A 19607-nucleotide genomic window follows, 5' to 3' on the forward strand; every position below is an offset into this window, starting at 1 on the left:
GTGCACCGGACACTGTCCGGTGCACACCGGACAGTCCAGTGCCCCATCCGACCGTTGGCACTTGCCACGCGTCGCACGCGGATTCTACGGCCGACCGTTGGCCCGGCCGACTGTTGGCTCACCGGACAGTCCGGTGCACCACCGGACAGTCCGGTGATTTATAGCCGTACGCCGTCGTCGAAGTCCCGAGAGCAGCCAGTTCGCCAGAGCCAGCCTGGCGCACCGGACACTGTCCGGTGCACCACCGGATAGTCCGGTGCACCCAGACCGAGCTGCATTTTGGCTATACTTAGCCAACTTTTCTTCAAAACAATTTCTTCTGTTTCTAGCACATATACATAATACATTAGTCTTCAAATCAATGTACCAAGTCTAGAAACATACCTTTTCTCTTGATTTGCACTTTTGGAGTCCTTTGCACAATTTAACACTTAGGCACTTGTGTTGGACACTTAATCACCAAAATACTTAGAAATGGCCCAAGGGCACATTTCCCTTTCAATCTCCCCCTTTTTGGTGATTTATGCCAACACAATATAAAGCAACTAAAAGAAGTGCAACATAAATGCAAATGAAAACTCAATTTTTTTATTCAAATTTGGCATATTTGGATCATCCTTTGCCACCACTTGGTTTGTTTTTGCAAATCAAACTCAATTTCCTATCTCTAAGTAAAACACTTGTTGAGATATAAAGAGAGTTGTTCCAAGAGAAATTGATCAAAGATTTCAAAAACTCCCCCTTCTTTCCATAATCAACCATTCTCCCCACAAGAGGCCAACTTTTGACAAAAGAGACAATAAGAGATTTTTAACAAACCCAAAAACTCTATTCTACTATTTTCAAAATTCACAAGTGGTAGCTGATCCATTTCTTGCTTTGGCCTTATTTTCTCCCCCTTTGGCATCAAGCACCAAAACGGGATCAATCTTGGCCCTGTAACCCCATTGCCTCACCAAAATCTTCAACTAAGAGTAAAAAGGCAATACAAGTATTGAGATGAACTTGGAATAAGTTACTCTTTCATCGGAGTGCAGTGGAAGTCTTGCATGGTCCAAGTCCACCTTTTCCCTTTCAAACCTCCTTTGAGACTAAATTAAGCAAACTCAAGCACACAGTTAGTCTCAAAGGGTCAAGTTGTAGCACATCTCCCCCTAAATTTGTGCATCACTTGCAAATGGACTAATGAGGTCCGGGGAGTGCTTGTACAACTTGAGCACCATAAATAAACAACAAAATGCATTAAGGAACATGATCAAGGCATAAAACACATGTATGCTATAAATCAATCCAGGTTCCGCGAATCTAAGACATTTAGTTCACTACGTAGCCTGCAAAAGGTCGACTCATCTAGAGGCTTGGTAAAGATATCGGCTAGCTGGTTCTCGGTGCTAACATAAAACACTTCGATATCTCCCTTTTGCTGGTGGTCTCTCAAAAAGTGATGCCGGATGTCTATGTGCTTTGTGCGGCTATGTTCAACAGGATTATCCGCCATGCGGATAGCACTCTCATTATCACATAGGAGTGGGACTTTGCTTAGATTGTAGCCAAAGTCCATGAGGGTTTGCCTCATCCAAAGTAGTTGCGCGCAACACTGTCCTGCGGCAACATACTCAACCTCGGTGGTGGATAGGGCAACAAAAGTTTGTTTCTTAGAGCTCCACGACACCAGGGACCTTCCTAAGAATCGGCACGTCCCCGATGTACTCTTCCTATCGACCTTACATCCAGCATAGTCGGAGTTTGAATATCCAATTAAGTCAAAGGTAGACCCCTTTGGATACCAGATCCCGAAGCAAGGCGTAGCGACTAAATATCTAAGAATTCGCTTCACAGCCACTAAGTGACATTCCCTTGGATCGGATTGAAATCTAGCACACATGCATACACTAAGCATAATATCCGGTCTACTAGCACATAAATAAAGTAAAGACCCTATCATAGACCGGTATGCCTTTTGATCAACGGACTTACCTCCTTTGTTGAGGTCGGTGTGTCCATCGGTTCCCATTGGAGTCTTTGCGGGCTTGGCGTCCTTCATCCCAAACCGCTTGATCAAGTCTTGCATGTACTTTGTTTGGGAGATGAAGGTTCCATCCTTGAGTTGCTTCACTTGGAACCCAAGGAAATAGCTTAACTCGCCCATCATCGACATCTCAAACTTTTGAGTCATCACCCTGCTAAACTCTTCACAAGACTTTTGATTAGTAGAACCAAATATTATGTCATCGACATAAATTTGGCACACAAATAGGTCACCATCACAAGTCTTAGTAAAAAGAGTTGGATCGGCTTTCCCAACTTTGAAAGCATTAGCAATTAAAAAGTCTCTAAGACATTCATACCATGCTCTTGGGGCTTGCTTAAGTCCATAGAGCGCCTTAGAGAGCTTACACACGTGGCCGGGGTACCGTTCATCCTCAAAGCCAGGGGGTTGCTCCACGTACACCTTCTCCTTAATTGGCCCGTTGAGGAAAGCGCTCTTCACATCCATTTGGAACAACCTAAAAGAATGGTGAGTATCATAGGCTAACAATATGCGAATTGACTCTAGCCTAGCCACAGGAGCAAAAGTCTCCTCAAAGTCCAAACCTGCGACTTGGGCATAACCTTTTGCCACAAGTCGTGCCTTGTTTCTTGTCACCACCCCGTGCTCGTCTTGTTTGTTGCGAAACACCCACTTGGTTCCCACAACATTTTGCTTGGGACGAGGCACCAGTGTCCAAACTTCATTTCTCTTGAAGTTGTTGAGCTCCTCCTGCATGGCCAACACCCAGTCTGGATCTAGCAAGGCCTCCTCTACCCTGAAAGGCTCAATAGAAGAGACAAAAGAGTAATGCTCACAAAAATTTACTAATCGAGACCGAGTAGTTACTCCCTTGCTAATGTCACCCAAAATCTGGTCGACGGGATGATCCCTTTGAATCATCGCTCAGACTTGAGTTGGAGGTGCCGGTTGTGCTTCTTCCACCATTACATGATCATCTTGTGCTCCCCCTTGATCATACGCCTCCTCTTGATGAACCTATTCATCGTCTTGAGTTGGGGGTTGCACCATTGTTGAGGAAGAAGGTTGATCTCACTCATTTTGTTCCTGTGGCCGCACATCTCCATTCGCCATGGTGCGTATTGCGGCCGTTGGAACATCTTCTTCATCTACATCATCAAGATCAACAACTTGCTCTTTTGGAGAGCCATTAGTCTCATCAAATACAATGTCGCTAGAGACTTCAACCAAACCCGATGATTTGTTGAAGACCCTATACGCCTTTGTATTTGAGTCATAACCTAACAAAAACCCTTCTATGGCTTTGGGAGCAAATTTGGAATTCCTACCCTTCTTCACTAGAATGTAGCATTTACTCCCAAAAACTCGGAAATACGAAACATTGGGTTTGTTACCGGTTAGTAGCTCATACGAAGTCTTCTTGAGGAGGCGATGAAGGTAGACCCGGTTGACGGCGTGGCAAGCCGTGTTCACGGCTTCCGACCAAAAGCGCTCGGGGGTCTTGAACTCTCCAAGCATCGTCCTCGCCATGTCTACAAGCGTCCTATTCTTCCTCTCTACCACACCATTTTGCTGTGGTGTGTAAGGAGCGGAGAACTCGTGCTTGATTCCTTCCTCCTCAAGATACTCCTCCACTTGAAGGTTCTTGAATTCGGACCCATTGTCGCTCCTTATCTTCTTTACTTTGAGCTCAAACTCGTTTTGAGCTCTCCTTAGGAAGCGCTTGAGGGTCCCTTGGGTTTCAGATTTATCCTGCAAAAAGAATACCCAAGTGAAGCGGGAAAAATCATCAACTATAACAAGACCATACTTACTTCCTCCTATGCTTAGATAGGCGACAGGTTCGAAGAGGTCCATATGAAGTAACTCCAGGGGTCTTGATGTTGTCATCACATTTTTGGCATGATGAGAGCTTCCCACCTGTTTCCCTGCTTGACAAGCTGCACAAGGTCTATCTTTTTCGAAAGTAACATTAGTTAGACCTATCACGTGTTCTCCCTTTAGAAGCTTGTGAAGGTTCTTCATCCCCACATGTGCTAAGCGGCGATGCCACAGCCAGCCCATGCTAGTCTTAGCAATTAAGCATGCATCTAGACCGGCCTCCTCTTTTGCAAAATCAACTAAATAGAGTTTGTCGTCTAATACACCCTTAAAAGCTAGTGAACCATCACTTCTTCTAAAGACAGACACATCTACATTTGTTAATAGACAATTATATCTCATATTACATAATTGACTTACGGATAACAAATTATATCCAAGCGACTCAACTAAGAATACATTAGAAATAGAGTGCTCATTTGAGATTGCAATCTTGCCTAAGACTTTAACCTTGCCTTGATTCCTGTCACCGAATATGATTGAATCTTGGGAATCTTTATTCTTGACATAGGAGGTGAACATCTTCTTCTCCCCCGTCATGTGGTTTGTGCATCTGCTGTCGATAATCCAGCTTGATCCCCCGGATGCATAAACCTGCAAGGCAAATTTAGGCTTGGGTCTTAGGTACCCAACTCTTGTTGGGTCCTACAAGGTTAGTGACAATATCCTTAGGGACCCAAATGCAAGTTTTATCACCCTTGCATTTTGCCCCTAGTTTCCTAGCAATCACTTTCCTATCCTTTCTACAAATTGCAAATGAAGCATTGCAAGCATGATAAATTGTAGAAGGTTCATTTATTATTTTCCTAGAAACATGAACAACATTTCTTCTAGGCATATGATTAATAACATTTCTCCTAGCTAAATTTCTATCATGCATAATAGAAGAACTAGAAGCAACCATGGCATGAGAATCAAAAGCATCATAACTTCTATAAACATTTCTAGAATGTCTCCTATCATGATACATGAAGGCATGGTTCTTTTGAGCACTATTTGCCATAGGGGCCTTCCCTTTCTCCTTGATGGAGTTGGGAACCTTATGACTTGTCAAGTTCTTGGCTTCTCTCTTGAAGCCAAGCCCATCCTTAATTGAGGGGTGTCTACCAACCGTGTAGGCATCCCTTGCAAATTTTAGTTTATCAAAATCATTTTTGCTAGTCTTAAGTTGAGCATTAAGACTAGCCACTTCATCATTTAGTTTAGAAATGCAAACTAGGTGTTCACTACAAGCATCAACATTAAAATCTTTGCACCTATTGCAAATCATAACATGTTCTTCACGAGAGTTTGTTTTACTAGCTATTTCTAACTTAGCATTCAAATCATCATTTATGCTCTTTAAACTATAAATAGAGTCATGGCATGTAGACAATTCACAAGAAAGCATTTCATTCCTTTTTATTTCTAAAGCAAGGGATTTTTGTGCCTCTACAAACTTATCATGTTCTTCATACAAAAGATCCTCTTGCTTTTCTAATAACCTATTTTTATCATTCAAGGCATCAATTAATTCATTAATCTTATCAACCTTAGTTCTATCTAGGCCCTTGAATAAACATGAATAATCTATTTCATCATCGCTAGATTCTTCATCACTTGAGGAAGCGTAAGTACTAGTATCACGAGTGCTTACCTTCCTTTCCCTTGCCATGAGGCAGGTGTGATGCTCGTTGGGGAAGAGGGCCTACTTGTTGAAGGCGGTGGCGGCGAGTCCTTCGTTGTCAGAGTCGGACGACGAACAATCCGAGTCCCACTCCTTTCCAAGGTGTGCCTCGCCCTTAGCCTTCTTGTAAGTCTTCTTCTTTTCCCTCTTGTTCCCTTGTTCCTGGTCACTATCATTATCGGGACAATTAGCGATAAAATGACCAATCTTACCACATTTGAAGCATGAGAGCTTCCCCTTCGTCTTGGTCTTGTTGGGATGCTCCTTGCGACCCCTTAGCGTCGTCTTGAAACGCTTGATGATGAGAGCCATTTCTTCATCATTAAGCTCGGCCGCCTCAACTTGTGCCACCTTGCTAGGTAGCGTCTCCTTGATCCTCGTTGCTTTGAGAGCAATGGTTTGAGGCTCTTGGATTGGGCCATTCAACGCATCATCAACGTATCTAGCCTCCTTGATCATCATCCGCCCGCTTACAAACTTTCCAAGTATCTCCTCGGGCGTCATCTTGGTGTACCTAGGATTCTCACGAATATTGTTCACAAGATGTGGATCAAGGACAGTAAAAGACCTTAGCATTAGGCGGACGACGTCGTGATCCGTCCATCGCGTGCTTCCATAGCTCCTTATTTTGTTGACGAGGGTCTTGAGCCGGTTGTACATTTGGGTTGGCTCCTCGCCCCTGATCATTGCGAATCTCCCAAGTTCGCCCTCCACCAACTCCATCTTGGTGAGCATGGTGACGTCGTTCCCCTCATGTGAGATTTTGAGGGTGTCCCAAATCTGCTTGGCGTTATCCAAGCCGCTCACCTTATGGTATTCATCCCTGCACAATGAAGCTAGAAGAACAGTAGTAGCTTGTGCATTTTTATGAATTTGCTCATTAATGAACATGGGACTATCCGTACTATCAAAGTGCATTCCATTTTCTACTATCTCCCATATACTTGGATGGAGAGAGAACAAGTGGCTACGCATTTTGTGACTCCAAAATCCGTAGTCCTCTCCATCAAAGTGAGGAGGTTTACCGAGGGGAATGGAAAGCAAGTGAGCATTGGAACTTTGCGGAATACGAGAATAATCAAAGGAAAAGTTTGAATTAACCGTCTTCTTTTTCTCGTAGTCGTTGTCGTCATCCTTTTGGGAAGAAGAAGATTCGTCGCTGTCGTAGTAGACTATCTCCTTGATGCGCCTTGTTTTCTTCTTCCTCCCGTCTTTTCTTTTGTGGCCCGAGCCTGAGTCAGTAGGCTTGTCATCCTTTGGATCATTGACGAAGGACTCCTTCTCCTTATCATTGACCACCATTCCCTTGCCCTTAGGATCCATCTCTTCAGGCGATTAGTCCCTTTCTTGAAGAGAACGGCTCTGATACCAATTGAGAGCATATAGAGGGGGGTGAATAGGTGATCCTATAAAACTTAAACTTTAATGCCACAAAACTTGGTTAGGAGTTAGCACAATAAAGCCAAGAGAAGATCAATCACAGACAGACACAGTGGTTTATCCCGTGGTTTGGCCAAGTTCAACACTTGCCTACTCCACGTTGTGGCGTCCCAACAGACGAGGGTTGTAATCAACCCCTCTCAAGCGGTCCAAAGACCCACTTAAATACCACGGTGTTTTGCTTTGCTTTACTATATCCTGTTTGCGAGGAATCTCCACAACTTGGAGCCTCTCGCCCTTACACTTTGATTTTCACAAAGAAGCACGGAGTAAGGAAGGAATGGGCAACGCACACAAGACACGAAATCAGAGTACCAAACATGCACACAAGTCGCAACAAGAGCTCACAACACAACCCGGCGAGTTCACAACTCAAATGGAGCTCTAGTTGCTATCACAAAGAATCAAATGCGCGGAATCGAAGTCTTGGTGCCTAGGAATGCTTAGAGAATGCTTGGTGTACTCCTCCATGCGCCTAGGGGTCCCTTTTATAGCCCCAAGGCAGCTAGGAGCCGTTGAGTGCATTCCAGGAAGGCAATTCTTGCCTTCTGTCGCCTGGCGCACCGGACAGTCCGGTGCACTACCGGACACTGTCCGGTGCGGATTTCTTTCCTTCTTTGGCGAAGCCGAACGTTGGTGCTTTGGAGCCGTTGGTGCACCGGACACTGTCCGGTGCACACCGGATAGTCCGGTGCCCCATCCGATCATTGGCACTTGCCACGCGTCGCGCGCGGATTCCGCGACCGACCGTTGGTTCGGCCGACTGTTGGCTCACCGGACAGTCCGGTGCACCACCGGACAGTCCGGTGATTTATAGTCGTACGCCGCCGTCGAAGTCCTAAGAGCAGCCAGTTCGCCAGAGCCAGCCTGGCGCACCGGACACTGTCCGATGCACCAACGGACAGTCCGGTGCACCCAGACCGAGCTGCATTTTGGCTATACTTAGCCAACTTTTCTTCAAAACAATTTCTTCTGTTTCTAGCACTTAGACATAATACATTAGTCTTCAAATCAATGTACCAAGTCTAGAAACATACCTTTTCTCTTGATTTGCACTTTTGGAGTCCTTTGCACAATTTAACACTTAGGCACTTGTGTTGGACACTTAATCACCAAAATACTTAGAAATGGCCCAAGGGCACATTTCCCTTTCACCCCCCTATAGCGTGGTCGGTTCGAGCCCAAGGTCGGGCGAGGCGGTGATTCCTCCGAGGGCGAGGCGGAGTCCGAGCCCTGGGGTCGGGCGAGGCGGAGACCGTCGTCCGAGGTCGAGGCTGAGTCTGAGCCCTGGGGTCGGGCGAGGCGGAGACCGTCGTCCGAGGTCGAGGTTGAGTCCGAGCCCTGGGGTCGGGCGAGGCGGAGATCGTCTTCCGTGGTCGAGGTTGAGCCCGAGCCCTGGGGTCGGGCGAGGCGGAGTCCGTCGTCCGAGGTCGAGGTTGAGTCCGAGCCCTGGGGTCGGGCGAGGCGGAGATCGTCTTCCGTGGTCGAGGTTGAGCCCGAGCCCTGGGGTCGGGCGAGGCGGAGTCCGTCGTCCAAGGTCGAGGTTGAGTCCGAGCCCTAGGGTCGGGCGAGGCGGAGTCCGTTGTCCGAGGTCGAGGTTGAGTCCGAGCCCTGGGGTCGGGCCAGGCGGAGATCGTCTTCCGGTGTCGAGGTTGAGCCCGAGCCCTGGGGTCGGGCGAGGCTTCCTATGGCGCCCGAGGCTGGACTTGGCTGCTGTCAGTCTCACCCTAGCGGGTGGCACAACAGTCGGAGCAGGGCAGGCGGCGCTGTCTTCCTGTCAGGTCAGTCAGTGAAGGGGCGAAGTGACTGCGGTCACTTCGGCTCTGTCGACTGAAGAGCACGCGTCAGGATAAGGTGTCAGGCGATCCTTGCATTGAATGCTCCTGCGATCCGGTCGGCTGGCGAGGCGATCTTGGCCAAGGTTGCTTCTCCGCAAAGCCTACCTGAGCTGGGCCTCGGGCGAGTCGGAGGTGCGCCCGTTGCTTGAGGGGACCCTCGGGCGAGACGTGAATCCTCCTGGGTCGGCTGTCTTTGCCCGAGGCTGGGCTCGGGCGAGGCGAGATCGTGTCCCTTGAGTGGACGGAGCCTTGACCTGAATTGTGCCCATCAGGCCTTTGTAGCTTTGTGCTGATGGGGGTTACCAGCTGAGATTAGGAGTCTTGGGGGTACCCCTAATTATGGTCCCCGACAGCTATCATCTATAGTTGACGATGGAGCATTACTCTAATTGCTCAATTTTAGTTGTTAGCTCATAATTCAAATTCATAAATGTTTCAAATTTTTCTAGCAAACATTTATAATCGTTTTGAGAGCTAATCAACTTATTTTTCAAGATATTAAGTTGAGCCTTTTGTTTAGTGCAAACATCCTAAAAAACTTAACGGCATGCACAAGTTCATCTACGGAGGGCTTTCCCTCACCATTACACTCATCATCACTAGAGGATGGGGTACTTCTTTTACCTCTTGTCATAAGGCATTTGTGAGATGACCGTGAAGAGCGTGATGAAGAGCAGTGGTTGCGAGTCCTTAGAGGATCATCTTCGCTTGAAGAATCATCCCAAGTCTTAACACTTGTGAGTGCCTTGCCTTTGCTCCTCCTCTTTGTTGGTTCATCCATATTTAGATAGTTGTCCTCGAAGTGGCCCTTCTCCCCACATGTGAAGCATCCTCTCTTTTTTTGCCTTTTCATGTCAATGTTAAATAGAAGATCCTCGACCTGCAGAGGCACACCCACTGGATTAATCTTGTGAATCATCCCCATTACCTTTCCAACTGTTTCTTTGTCCTCAAAGGATGATGTTGAGCTTAATCATCTTTATCATCATTATCGTCGTCATCATCATCATCATCATCATAATATTCTTCTTCTTCCTCTTCTTCACTTGAGCTTGGAGCCTTCTTCTTGCCTTTCATCTTTTTGTGTTCATCACATGAAAAAGCATATGGCATTGAAGAAGTTGGCTCCTCTTCTTGACCCATTTATTGTGACATCTCAAATGCCGCAATCTTTCTAATCACAATCGTCGGGGTCATTTGGCTCAAGTCCTCAAGATTGTGAAGGATGGTGATGATGCTCCCATATCTTTGTTGTGTTAGAGGGGAGATGATCTTCACCATGTTTGCATCACCGATCTTATTAATTCCAATAGAGTTGAGCTCATTAATTACAAGATTTAAGCGGGAATACATGTCTCTAACAAGCTCATTTTCTTTCATAGTAAAGGAATTATACTCATTTAAAACTAGGCAATGTTTTTGCTCACGGACATTAGATGTGCCGCCATAGAGTTCATGCAATTTTAGCTAAATCTCGTTTGCAGTTTTCAAGGTAAAAACATAATTAAAATTTTCCATGCTAAGAGATTCACACAAGCAATTTTTGGCTCTAGCATTTAAATGAATTTCTTTTTCATCACTCGTGGTGAGCTTCTCGGGATTCTTTGGTGGTTTCATCCCGTCAAGAGTGACTCTCCAAACACCTAGATCAACTAATTCTAGGTAGCAAGCCATTCTAGCACTATAATATGGGAAGTTAGTGCCGTCGAAGTGTGGTGGCCTATGGGTATCCATCCCCTTCGTCTAAAGAGCGTCGACTCAATTAGCGGTGAAGCTAAAATGTTTCAAATGAGTCAATCCAGGCTTTGATACCACTTGTACGAAATGGTGACACCTAAGAAGAGGGGTGAATTAGGACTTCTAAACTAGGCCACAAATCAATCCCTAGAACAAAACCTATGCAAATAAGCAATCTAGAATGTGCAAACTAGGTTTTGTCTAAGTGTTGCTATCTCTACCGCAAAATATATGTTCCAATCCTAAATATTCTAACTAGAAAGGAGAGATTAAAACTTAAGTACTTAATGTAAATACGGAAGGTAAAGAGAAAATGTAGAGATGTAAACTCCGTGGATGACACCGGTATTTTTACTAAGGTATCCTAAACCACGCAAGGACCCGACTAATTGGTGCCCCTACGCAAAAGGTAGCCCATGCGAGGGCCAAGCACCACGGACGAGTAACTCCGTAGAGAGTCGTGGGCCTTCTCCACGCGCAAGTGGTGCTCCACTTCCGACTTCTCTAGGATGCTCACCATCGTCTCCACTATCGAGCTTCCGGCTGAAATGCAGCGGACCTTGTTCCCTCTGGTACACGGTGGCGGTCGTGACACAAACTCGGTTATTATGATCTCGCAAGACTCTCATCCCACTCGGTACAATTACAACGGCTCGCACAAGAGTCGAGGGGTTTTGTAGGTTTTTCTAAACTCACTCCACTAACTAGGAACCACCTAGAGCAAGCTCATAAGTGGTCTAACTAACCTAAGGACTTCGCAATAAGCACCTACGCTAATTATCGAGTGATTCTATTAAGCATTTGGGTGTATGAGCACTTGAAAATGTCTATAACATGTGTTGGTATTTTGCTTGGGCTCCCGCACCTTCAAATGGCTAGTTGGAAGGGTATAAATAGCCTCCCCTCAATTATAGTCGTTGGACAGAAAGTTGTTGTTTCTGCTGTCGGGCGCACCGGACAGTCCGGTGCACACTGGACATGTCTAGTGCCCTAGCCATGTTAGTCGACCGTTGAGATCAGTAATAGTCGACCGTTGATAAAGTTGTAGCCGAGCGTTATCCAGACTGTCCGCTTGCAACCGTGATCATATTGTGTGATCCGGAATATATCTTGGCGTCAATAGAAAGAGTAGAGAATTATTTCCAATGGAAGGAGCTAGGGGTCTGGTACAAAGAAATAGTGTGTGCGAGGTCTGGTAGTATTTGGTATTTTTAAATTCAAAAAAAGTTATAATACCCACCAAATATTTAGAACCAACAACAATTCCTCCTGTATATGAAAAATGATGTCTCTAGCTAGGTACACAAAACAACATGATGAAACTAGCTAGCTAGAATGGGCACACATGTGGCTCTCTTGCACATTATATTTCCATCTTTTTATAGAATCTTGTTTGGAATCATTGCTCCTTCCCTTCTCCATCTGATTCACCCCATGGATCTATACATCTTAGCTTGTAGAAACATGTACAAGTCATATCCATCCATCAAGCACTGTAGTCCCGCACCATCCTATATTCTGACGACATAATTATTCTCCAACCATAAACCCCTCACCAACACTCACTCTCTCACTCCCGGCCCCGGCCGTGCAGCACACACACCTCACTCCTCTTCTCCTTGCTAGCACTCTTCTCAGGTCTCAGCAAGCTACTAGCTCATCCACATGCTGAACCTGGCACCATTTGAGACGCCGCCTCTTGGAAGGCAGGAAACATCAGCTAATAATCCTACCGTCGCCGCCGTCAGGGGAAACGAAGAAAGCTCCAGCAACACTTGCTTGCATGGACATCTGGACCTCAGCCTCGGCATCTCCTTGTCTCATGGCGGCTGCGCCTGCGCCTGCGACGCATCCAGCTGTGGAGGAAACAAGCAGGAGAGCTACGGTGGTCGAGAGGGCAGCAGCCGTGACGACAAGGCGGCCGTCGGTCGCTGCATGACCAGCGGCACCACCACCACTGCAAGTGTAGGACACGACGCCCATGCCGGTGATTTGACAGCAGGAGGAGGTGGCTGGACAGCACCGTTCGTGCTGAGCCCGACCGCCGCCTTCTTCATGCATCCATGGAGCCTCGCCGCACGGCAGCAGAAGGCTGCTGCCGAGCAAGACCGGACGCCTCCGCCTCCTACTACCTACATGTCGAGGTGAGCTAAAATTAATGTTAATGTTACGCTGAAACACTAAAGTATTTCTGCATGCATGCATGACATCGGTTTGTACTCGGTAAATCAAAGCACTGCATATGTTTCCGATCCATGCATGTTTGAGCCGCCTGAACATCATATGGATTAGTTTTGCTGGTTATTACCTAGCTAGGTCAATTGGTGTACTTCCAAAATAAGACCGCATTTGATTTGATTTTTCAAAGGACAAAAAAAAAAGATGCATGGTGTGGATTTGATTCTGTGACTGCGGCCTCGATCGAGCATATATAGTTACCGAAGGGTTTGGAATTTGTGGTGCATTTGGGCACTTTGTAGTGATAAAAAAATATTTAAGACATATATATAGTTCGCCGGTGTAATAATATAATCTCGTTTTATCGAGCAACATGATTTCACATGGGTTGTAGTTGTAGATACCAACGGCCATAGTCTACAGATTGGCAATCATGGCACAAAGAATGTACCTAGTGTAGTGGGAAAAAGGAGGATCAAAGTGATCTACGTAGAGATGATTTGCAATCATTAACATTTTGAACCACTCATCGATGATTTATATATTCTTCAAGGCTTCAAGCTAGCTAGTCGCCGTATGCTTAGAACTACATTTATGAATGATATACGACTGCATGCAAACAGATTCTTTTGCAAGAGCTCAAGATCAAGGAGAACTAAGTAAAACTTTCTAAATGTACATATAAGAGATGCACCTATACTAGTATTTATGAGCTACTATGTTCCTAAGTCAAATTTATAAGTTTGACATAGTTTATTGAAAAAAACAATTAGTAATATCTCCAATCCCAAACTTTTTAAATGTTTTTCTCTCTCCATAGCAAAATAAAAGTATTTATGAGCTTGTCCTAAGTCCAACTTTTAAAGTTTGATTAAGTTTACTAAAAACAGTAGATATTTCTAATGTTAACAAGCATCAATGAATCTATCTAGAGTGTATATTTTTTATGTTTAATCATTCGATGTATTAGATATTAATACTCTTTTATATTAATATAGTCAAGCAAAGAATGTTTTTCAAGTTCACTTATTTGATCTATTAGATGTTAATACTCTCTTATATAAATCTAGTCTAACATAGAACAATCTCATAAATCCACATGTGTTTGAATGATGGGTGGAATACCTAACTTTACAACTCATCTACATTTTTTTTGAAAATAAAGGCATGCATATTAGTATCAAGTTAGATACATATATGGGATTTCCTTCGATCTTAAATTATCTTCTTTTCCTTCTACTTCGACAAGGAGATAAAAAAAGTACTCTCTCTCTCTCTCTTCTGAAATATAAGAAATCTAAGTTTAAGTTTGACCAAATTTACATAGAAAGGCATCAACATCTATCACATCAAAGAGGTAAAACAATATATATATATATATATATATATATATATATATATATATATATATATATATATATATATATATATATATATATATATATATACACGCACGATGCTCATTTGATATTGTAAATGTTATTGTTGTTTTGATCTTTCCTAATAAGTTCCGGTCAAACCTGTGATAACTTAAATTTCTTATATATTAGGATGTAGAGTAATAGAGTATTTAAATAATAGTACTACTCTTTTATCTTTTATGTGGCCCACTGTCCTATTTCTCACCAATAACTCTCTCATCAACTAATTAATTCCTACGCATTTTGAAATTCATAGGTTGTGTCATGCATACCCTATTTTTTTCAAGTGTATGAAACATGAAGATTTTCAATTTTATTAGCAGAGTTCCTAGCTAGTAAAAAGTATTGGTTCTTCCACTTACGCCCCGTTTGGATCACTGGAATTGAATTCCATTCTAATAATAGTAATTTAGGCATATATCAATTAAGCTAATTCACTTTTATACAAAATATATTTGTATACTATTATTAGCAAGATGTCCTAGATATTTATGTGTTACATTTTTATTATAGAGGAGTAGAACGAAGAGTGTCATGTAAGTTACAGATTAGAAACAAATTCTAATCATGCATAAAATCATTTCTTATCCTCCACCCTATGAATTTTAGATAGGCTTATATCTGAACTTTGAAAAGTGGTGGAATGCCAAATTCCATACTAAATAAGTTACTTTATTGAGTGAATTTCAATTCCTTTAAAATGAAGGGATCCAAACGCCCCGTTAGAGGAAACATCAGTGTTGTCACCAAATGAAAGAAACGAGAAACGTTTGAGCTTTCCATAAACAAGAAACCTAGTGAGTATAGGAGTAACCATCAAGCACCATGCAAATATACAGAAAAGAGAACGCACGCGGACAATTCCATACACACACATTGTAATTTTGCAAACATGTATAATGCATGCAAGGAATGGAGCCAAACATAGAGAACACAAAGGTAGGTTTAGGTATATATATCATCATCGTCCTTGGCACTAGCTAGCTAGCTAGGTGGGCCAGGAACGTAACGGCAGTTGTCCGATCAATTAAGTAAGCTCCTATGCTAAAACATAATATCTACTTTATATTTTACCTCCTCCATCTAAAATTATTGAATACTCTGGATTGTTTGATAGTACGATTACACCGAATTAGTGATTGATTGCACAAGATATATCCAATATACAATAGCTCGCTAGGGACATATATTGTACAATCAGTTACGTTGGTGCAAGGTGCATTTAATCAAAATCCAACGGTGACTACTATGGAAGGTGGAAGACTAGGCCTGATATGAAAGGGGTTAATTAAATACAAAATAGCAGCCACCGTTGAACTTTGATTAGATAATCTGACCGATTACACGGAACGGAATATATTATATTCCCTGTGGCTAGAAATGTATATATGGGGGCAAATTGAACAGTGCAGAGAATAATAGATGGCTCTCTGCTTTCTTGTTCTTTTGGGACCGTTATGGAGCAGCAGAGGGAGGGCGGCCATGGCGACTTGGCCAGACGATGATGACGACAGAGACGAGATCTTTGGGGGTGCTGCAACTGCAAGAGGGAAGGGAAGGGAAGGGAAGACAATATCCATCGCAGTCGCCGGGGTGGTGGTGGGGTTGGAGGGCAGCAACGGCAATCATGATGGAGCGCAGCAGGCATGCCCCTGCACTGCACGGCCCAGCCCTCCTCTGCTAGCCGCAGTGCAGTCTTTTCCATAAAATCCACTTTTTTTTTTGTTGGGGTCCCCGTCCCGTCCCGTCCTGCCTTGCCTTGCCTACATGGATGTGTGCTACTGCTAATTATAACTAATAAAAGTAGCTGTAGCTCTCTCTCATCCATAGTTGAACAGCTGTGCTTTGTGCTCATGCATGTGATGGGTTCATAATGTGCTTCCTTCTCCCTTTTTGTATTCTATATATATATCAATAGTAAAAATTTCGTTCAATACACTTTATAAGAAATTAACAACAGCGGCAGTGTCTACTTGACATCAGGGTACAATACCACACATGCGCTTCGCCAACAAATGATCTGATCTTTGCCGATGTCATGTCAAACAGCGACGGCGACCGTGCGGTCACATCGCCGTCGGCCGTCGGCTGGCCGCCAGTGCACACATCCCGGCGCAACATCATCGTCACCGCCATGCACGTGAGCAGGACTGCTGCTGGCGCCACCGCCGTCGCGGCACACGACGGACCCGACGACAGCACGACGACGACGACGCACGCCGGCCGCGAGAAGGATGCGGTGGCGCCGCCGCCTCCGACGGGCAGCTCGGTGGTTATAGCGGCACGCCGGCCTCCGCCGGCGAACATGTTCGCCAAGGTACACATGGACGGCTACGCGATTGGCAGGAAGATCAACCTCAGGGCGCAAGGCGGCTATGCCTCCCTCTCCAGGGTGCTCACCAACATGACAACAAACTTCTACTCGCGTAAGTAAATGCTACAGTACCACTAGCGATGCACCCCTGCAAATAATTAATTAATTACCTTTTCTTAATTATATTCCTGGAGAGTATAGCACTTTGGAAATGATGCATCCTTCGTAAATATTTCTCACCAATATTTTTAGTTGCTATAGTTTTCCAGGATTAGGAAACGATTTGTTCTTACCATACTTTACAAAAGAAGAGAATAATTTTCCTTTCAAATGTGCCCCCTCCCCCCTCTTTTTTTTTTGGTAACTGAGTGGCCCAATTCAAATTCATACTCGCCCAAGCCCACAACTTCAGTTGGCCCAGTTGTGTTAAGAGACAGCCCAACCCGCCCATGCACAAGCTAACAAATGACGGACACATCTTGGAACTGAGTGGCCCAGTTGGATCAGTACTAGGTCAGTCAGCCCATTCATTAGTTATGCATTTTTACTCAAGCCTATACATCCACTATTCCACTGCACCCCACATCTCAGTACCAACCATAAGGCCTTGTTCGGTTATTTCAATTCCATGTGTATTGTGTGTGTATTGGGATGGATTGAGATGTATTTTGACTTACTATGGAATTAAACCGACTCAATATCATCCAATCCACATGGATTAACGGCGAAACGAACAAGCCCTAATGATTTATAGATACATTCCACATTTTTGGCAAAGAATAAGATAGTTCATTCGTATTGAACGGCCGAAGCTCCCACACCTGCTTCTCACTCTAAGCGTTCTATCAATTGTTAGAGGTATTTAGGAACTACTACTATCTCCGTTTCTAAAATAGTTGATATTACTTGATTGTTTATGTTATTCTGTTTTTGTACAAATAATAAAAAGATAAGTTATTATTAAAGTATATCAAATAATAAAACAAGCCATAAAATGTAAATAACATTTATTATATAAAAATGTTGAATACGATGGACCGTCAAACAAAAGGTCTAAAAATGAAAAACGCCACCGTATTTTGGGATGGATGGAGTAGGTATTCTTATATCTAGATTTCTCTTGGTGGTGGTATTTATTGCTTTTCAAAGTTGGATTCCAATTTCTCTACCATGTGCAGTGACGTAGTATTGATTTGTTTCAAAAATATATACATATGGATTTGATTCTATAAATGCATGCAGCCGCAGACTGTTCTACAGGCGCAACAGGCACGGGAGAAAAAGATCTTCCAACCAATAATGACAAGTTCATATTTCTGTATGAAGACTTCGAGGGTGACCGAATGCTGGTTGGTGACGTTCCATGGGAGTAAGTACCAGCCTATTGCTTGCGATCTGTCAACTAGTATATTATTATCCTATCATGGTTCAATATAACACAACAATAACAATATAATATTATAAAGCATCTCATCTAAGAGACTAGCCAAATATCTCGTCAAACCAAATTTTAACTACTCAACAGCAAAATAACTCTTAAATAGACTAGCTATCTAACTCGTCATACTATCTAACTCTCTAAATTAGCTCTCTTACTAGCCAAATTTGGATAGCTAGTCTAGATAGATAGTCTGTTGAAGTGATATGCTACATATATAGTGTAATCTTTATAAAAAAGGTAATATAAAGTTAAATAGAGAGCTAAAAATAAAGAGTCTCTTGGACATGCTCATGTATAGATATTTGCCTATTTGGAATGGATCCTTGGCCTCAATTAATGTTACTGCAAAATAATAACTCACCATGTTGTAATTCTTAATGTGCTGAGTCCACTAAAATTTTGGATTACTGAAAAATATGGTATTCTTTGCACATGACAAAAAATGAATAGGAAAATCAAGATCATGAAGGCTGACAGATTAGGAATACTCATATTAACATAATTTACATGTATTATATTATATAATATAGGTTTAGAAATTAAGAACATGTTATATGATACTGAAATGCGAGGACTTGTACTAAAGTGGGAAAAAGACAATGTTGATGTGTGCATGCATTTCCTGCAGATTATTCCTAGCGTCTGCTAAAAGATTGTACATTGTCCGAAACCCAACATCAAGTGACAAAGGTAATTGAGAAATAATGTTGTTTTGTTACACCTTTTCCTAAATTGATTACCATTCATTTTTTCGATATATAAAGAGAGTAATAGGGTGTTTCGTTTGAGAAATGACGAGCTAGTCCATCATCTACTCACTCCTTAGTTTTTTGTTTGGTTGTGAAATGGAATGAGTTAATCCATCACCAGCTCATTACTCATAGTTAGTTAGTACTAATATGATAAATATGGTCATCCCATCAAATTAGAGAAATTGACTTATGATATATCATCTTATTTTGGACGAAGTGATTCCTCAAACCAAACTCCTCGTAAGAGACTGAGTACGACCATTCATGAGGAAACATTGCTTACCCAATTTCTTTCTAGGTCAGGGTGAAGATGACAGAAAATATACAACCGAACAACCGACCGATGACTGAAGGCACTCTTCAAGCAAGTGATCAGAAGGACATCTCTTGATCTGGCATATACAACTTCGAGAAGTAGTTTTCTTCTTGTACTAATTAAGTAATGTAGCTAGTATTTATGTGAGTTCTATGTTGTACTATTGGTGTTTCCTAATCAATGTGCATATAATTTTGATCGTTTTGTAAGGAGAGACGTCCTAGGAAGGAAGAAACATGCTGTCAACCTTGCTCTAAAGTCTAAACAGTGACAAAATGTAACACTTCAAAAATCTTATTTTTGATATTTATAAAAGTTTCTAAAAAAAATCGAGTTAAAACATCTTTTAATAATAGATTTCTTTCTTTATAAAGGATATCTCTCTAAAATAAATAAGTGATAGATACTATATTTCTTTGGTTATGCTTTAATTGGATCATACATTTAAGGAATTATTCCCTTTCACTAGTATTTACGTATGTACAAATTATATATATATATATGCATTTACTTAAATTAGTAATAAATAAATATGTAAAATGAATTTTACATCCATGTGTTGGATTGATTTTTGGAAACTCGGTCTAGTTTTTTTTTATATATTAATTAATC

At 42.9% G+C, this 19607-nt stretch overlaps 1 protein-coding gene across 4 annotated transcripts; it reads left to right on the forward strand.

The window, feature by feature from the left end:
- The first annotated feature begins 12063 nt into the window (after positions 1 to 12063).
- On the forward strand, positions 12064 to 19388 carry LOC100285207 (uncharacterized). Of its 4 annotated transcripts, none has more exons than XM_020547794.3 (5): positions 12064 to 12717; positions 16156 to 16598; positions 17729 to 17855; positions 18556 to 18617; positions 18983 to 19324. In XM_020547794.3, the coding sequence occupies exons 1-5, from the start codon at positions 12239 to 12241 to the stop codon at positions 18985 to 18987; spliced, it is 1116 nt and encodes a 371-aa protein (XP_020403383.1). In that variant the 5' UTR covers positions 12064 to 12238; the 3' UTR covers positions 18988 to 19324. The 4 variants fall into 4 exon arrangements, with proteins under 4 accessions (XP_020403383.1, XP_020403382.1, XP_008668125.1 ...); XM_020547793.3 differs by having other exon boundaries at positions 12066 to 12717; positions 18978 to 19253; XM_008669903.4 differs by having other exon boundaries at positions 12068 to 12717; positions 16222 to 16598; positions 18978 to 19253.
- The last annotated feature ends 219 nt before the right edge of the window (positions 19389 to 19607 follow it).

Source organism: Zea mays, chromosome 2, assembly GCF_902167145.1.
Source record: "Zea mays cultivar B73 chromosome 2, Zm-B73-REFERENCE-NAM-5.0, whole genome shotgun sequence".
Taxonomy (NCBI): Eukaryota; Viridiplantae; Streptophyta; class Magnoliopsida; order Poales; family Poaceae; genus Zea; species Zea mays.

What these genes read in the sequence shown, in the direction of transcription:
- LOC100285207 (XM_020547793.3), top strand. Translation starts at nt 12,239, where the DNA reads ATGCTGAACCTGGCACCATTTGAGACGCCGCCTCTTGGAAGGCAGGAA. An exon ending in CCTACTACCTACATGTCGAG is followed by an intron (nt 12,718 to 16,155) that starts GTGAGCTAAAAT and finishes ACTTGACATCAG; the next exon opens with GGTACAATACCACACATGCG. An exon ending in GTTGGTGACGTTCCATGGGA is followed by an intron (nt 17,856 to 18,555) that starts GTAAGTACCAGC and finishes CATTTCCTGCAG; the next exon opens with ATTATTCCTAGCGTCTGCTA.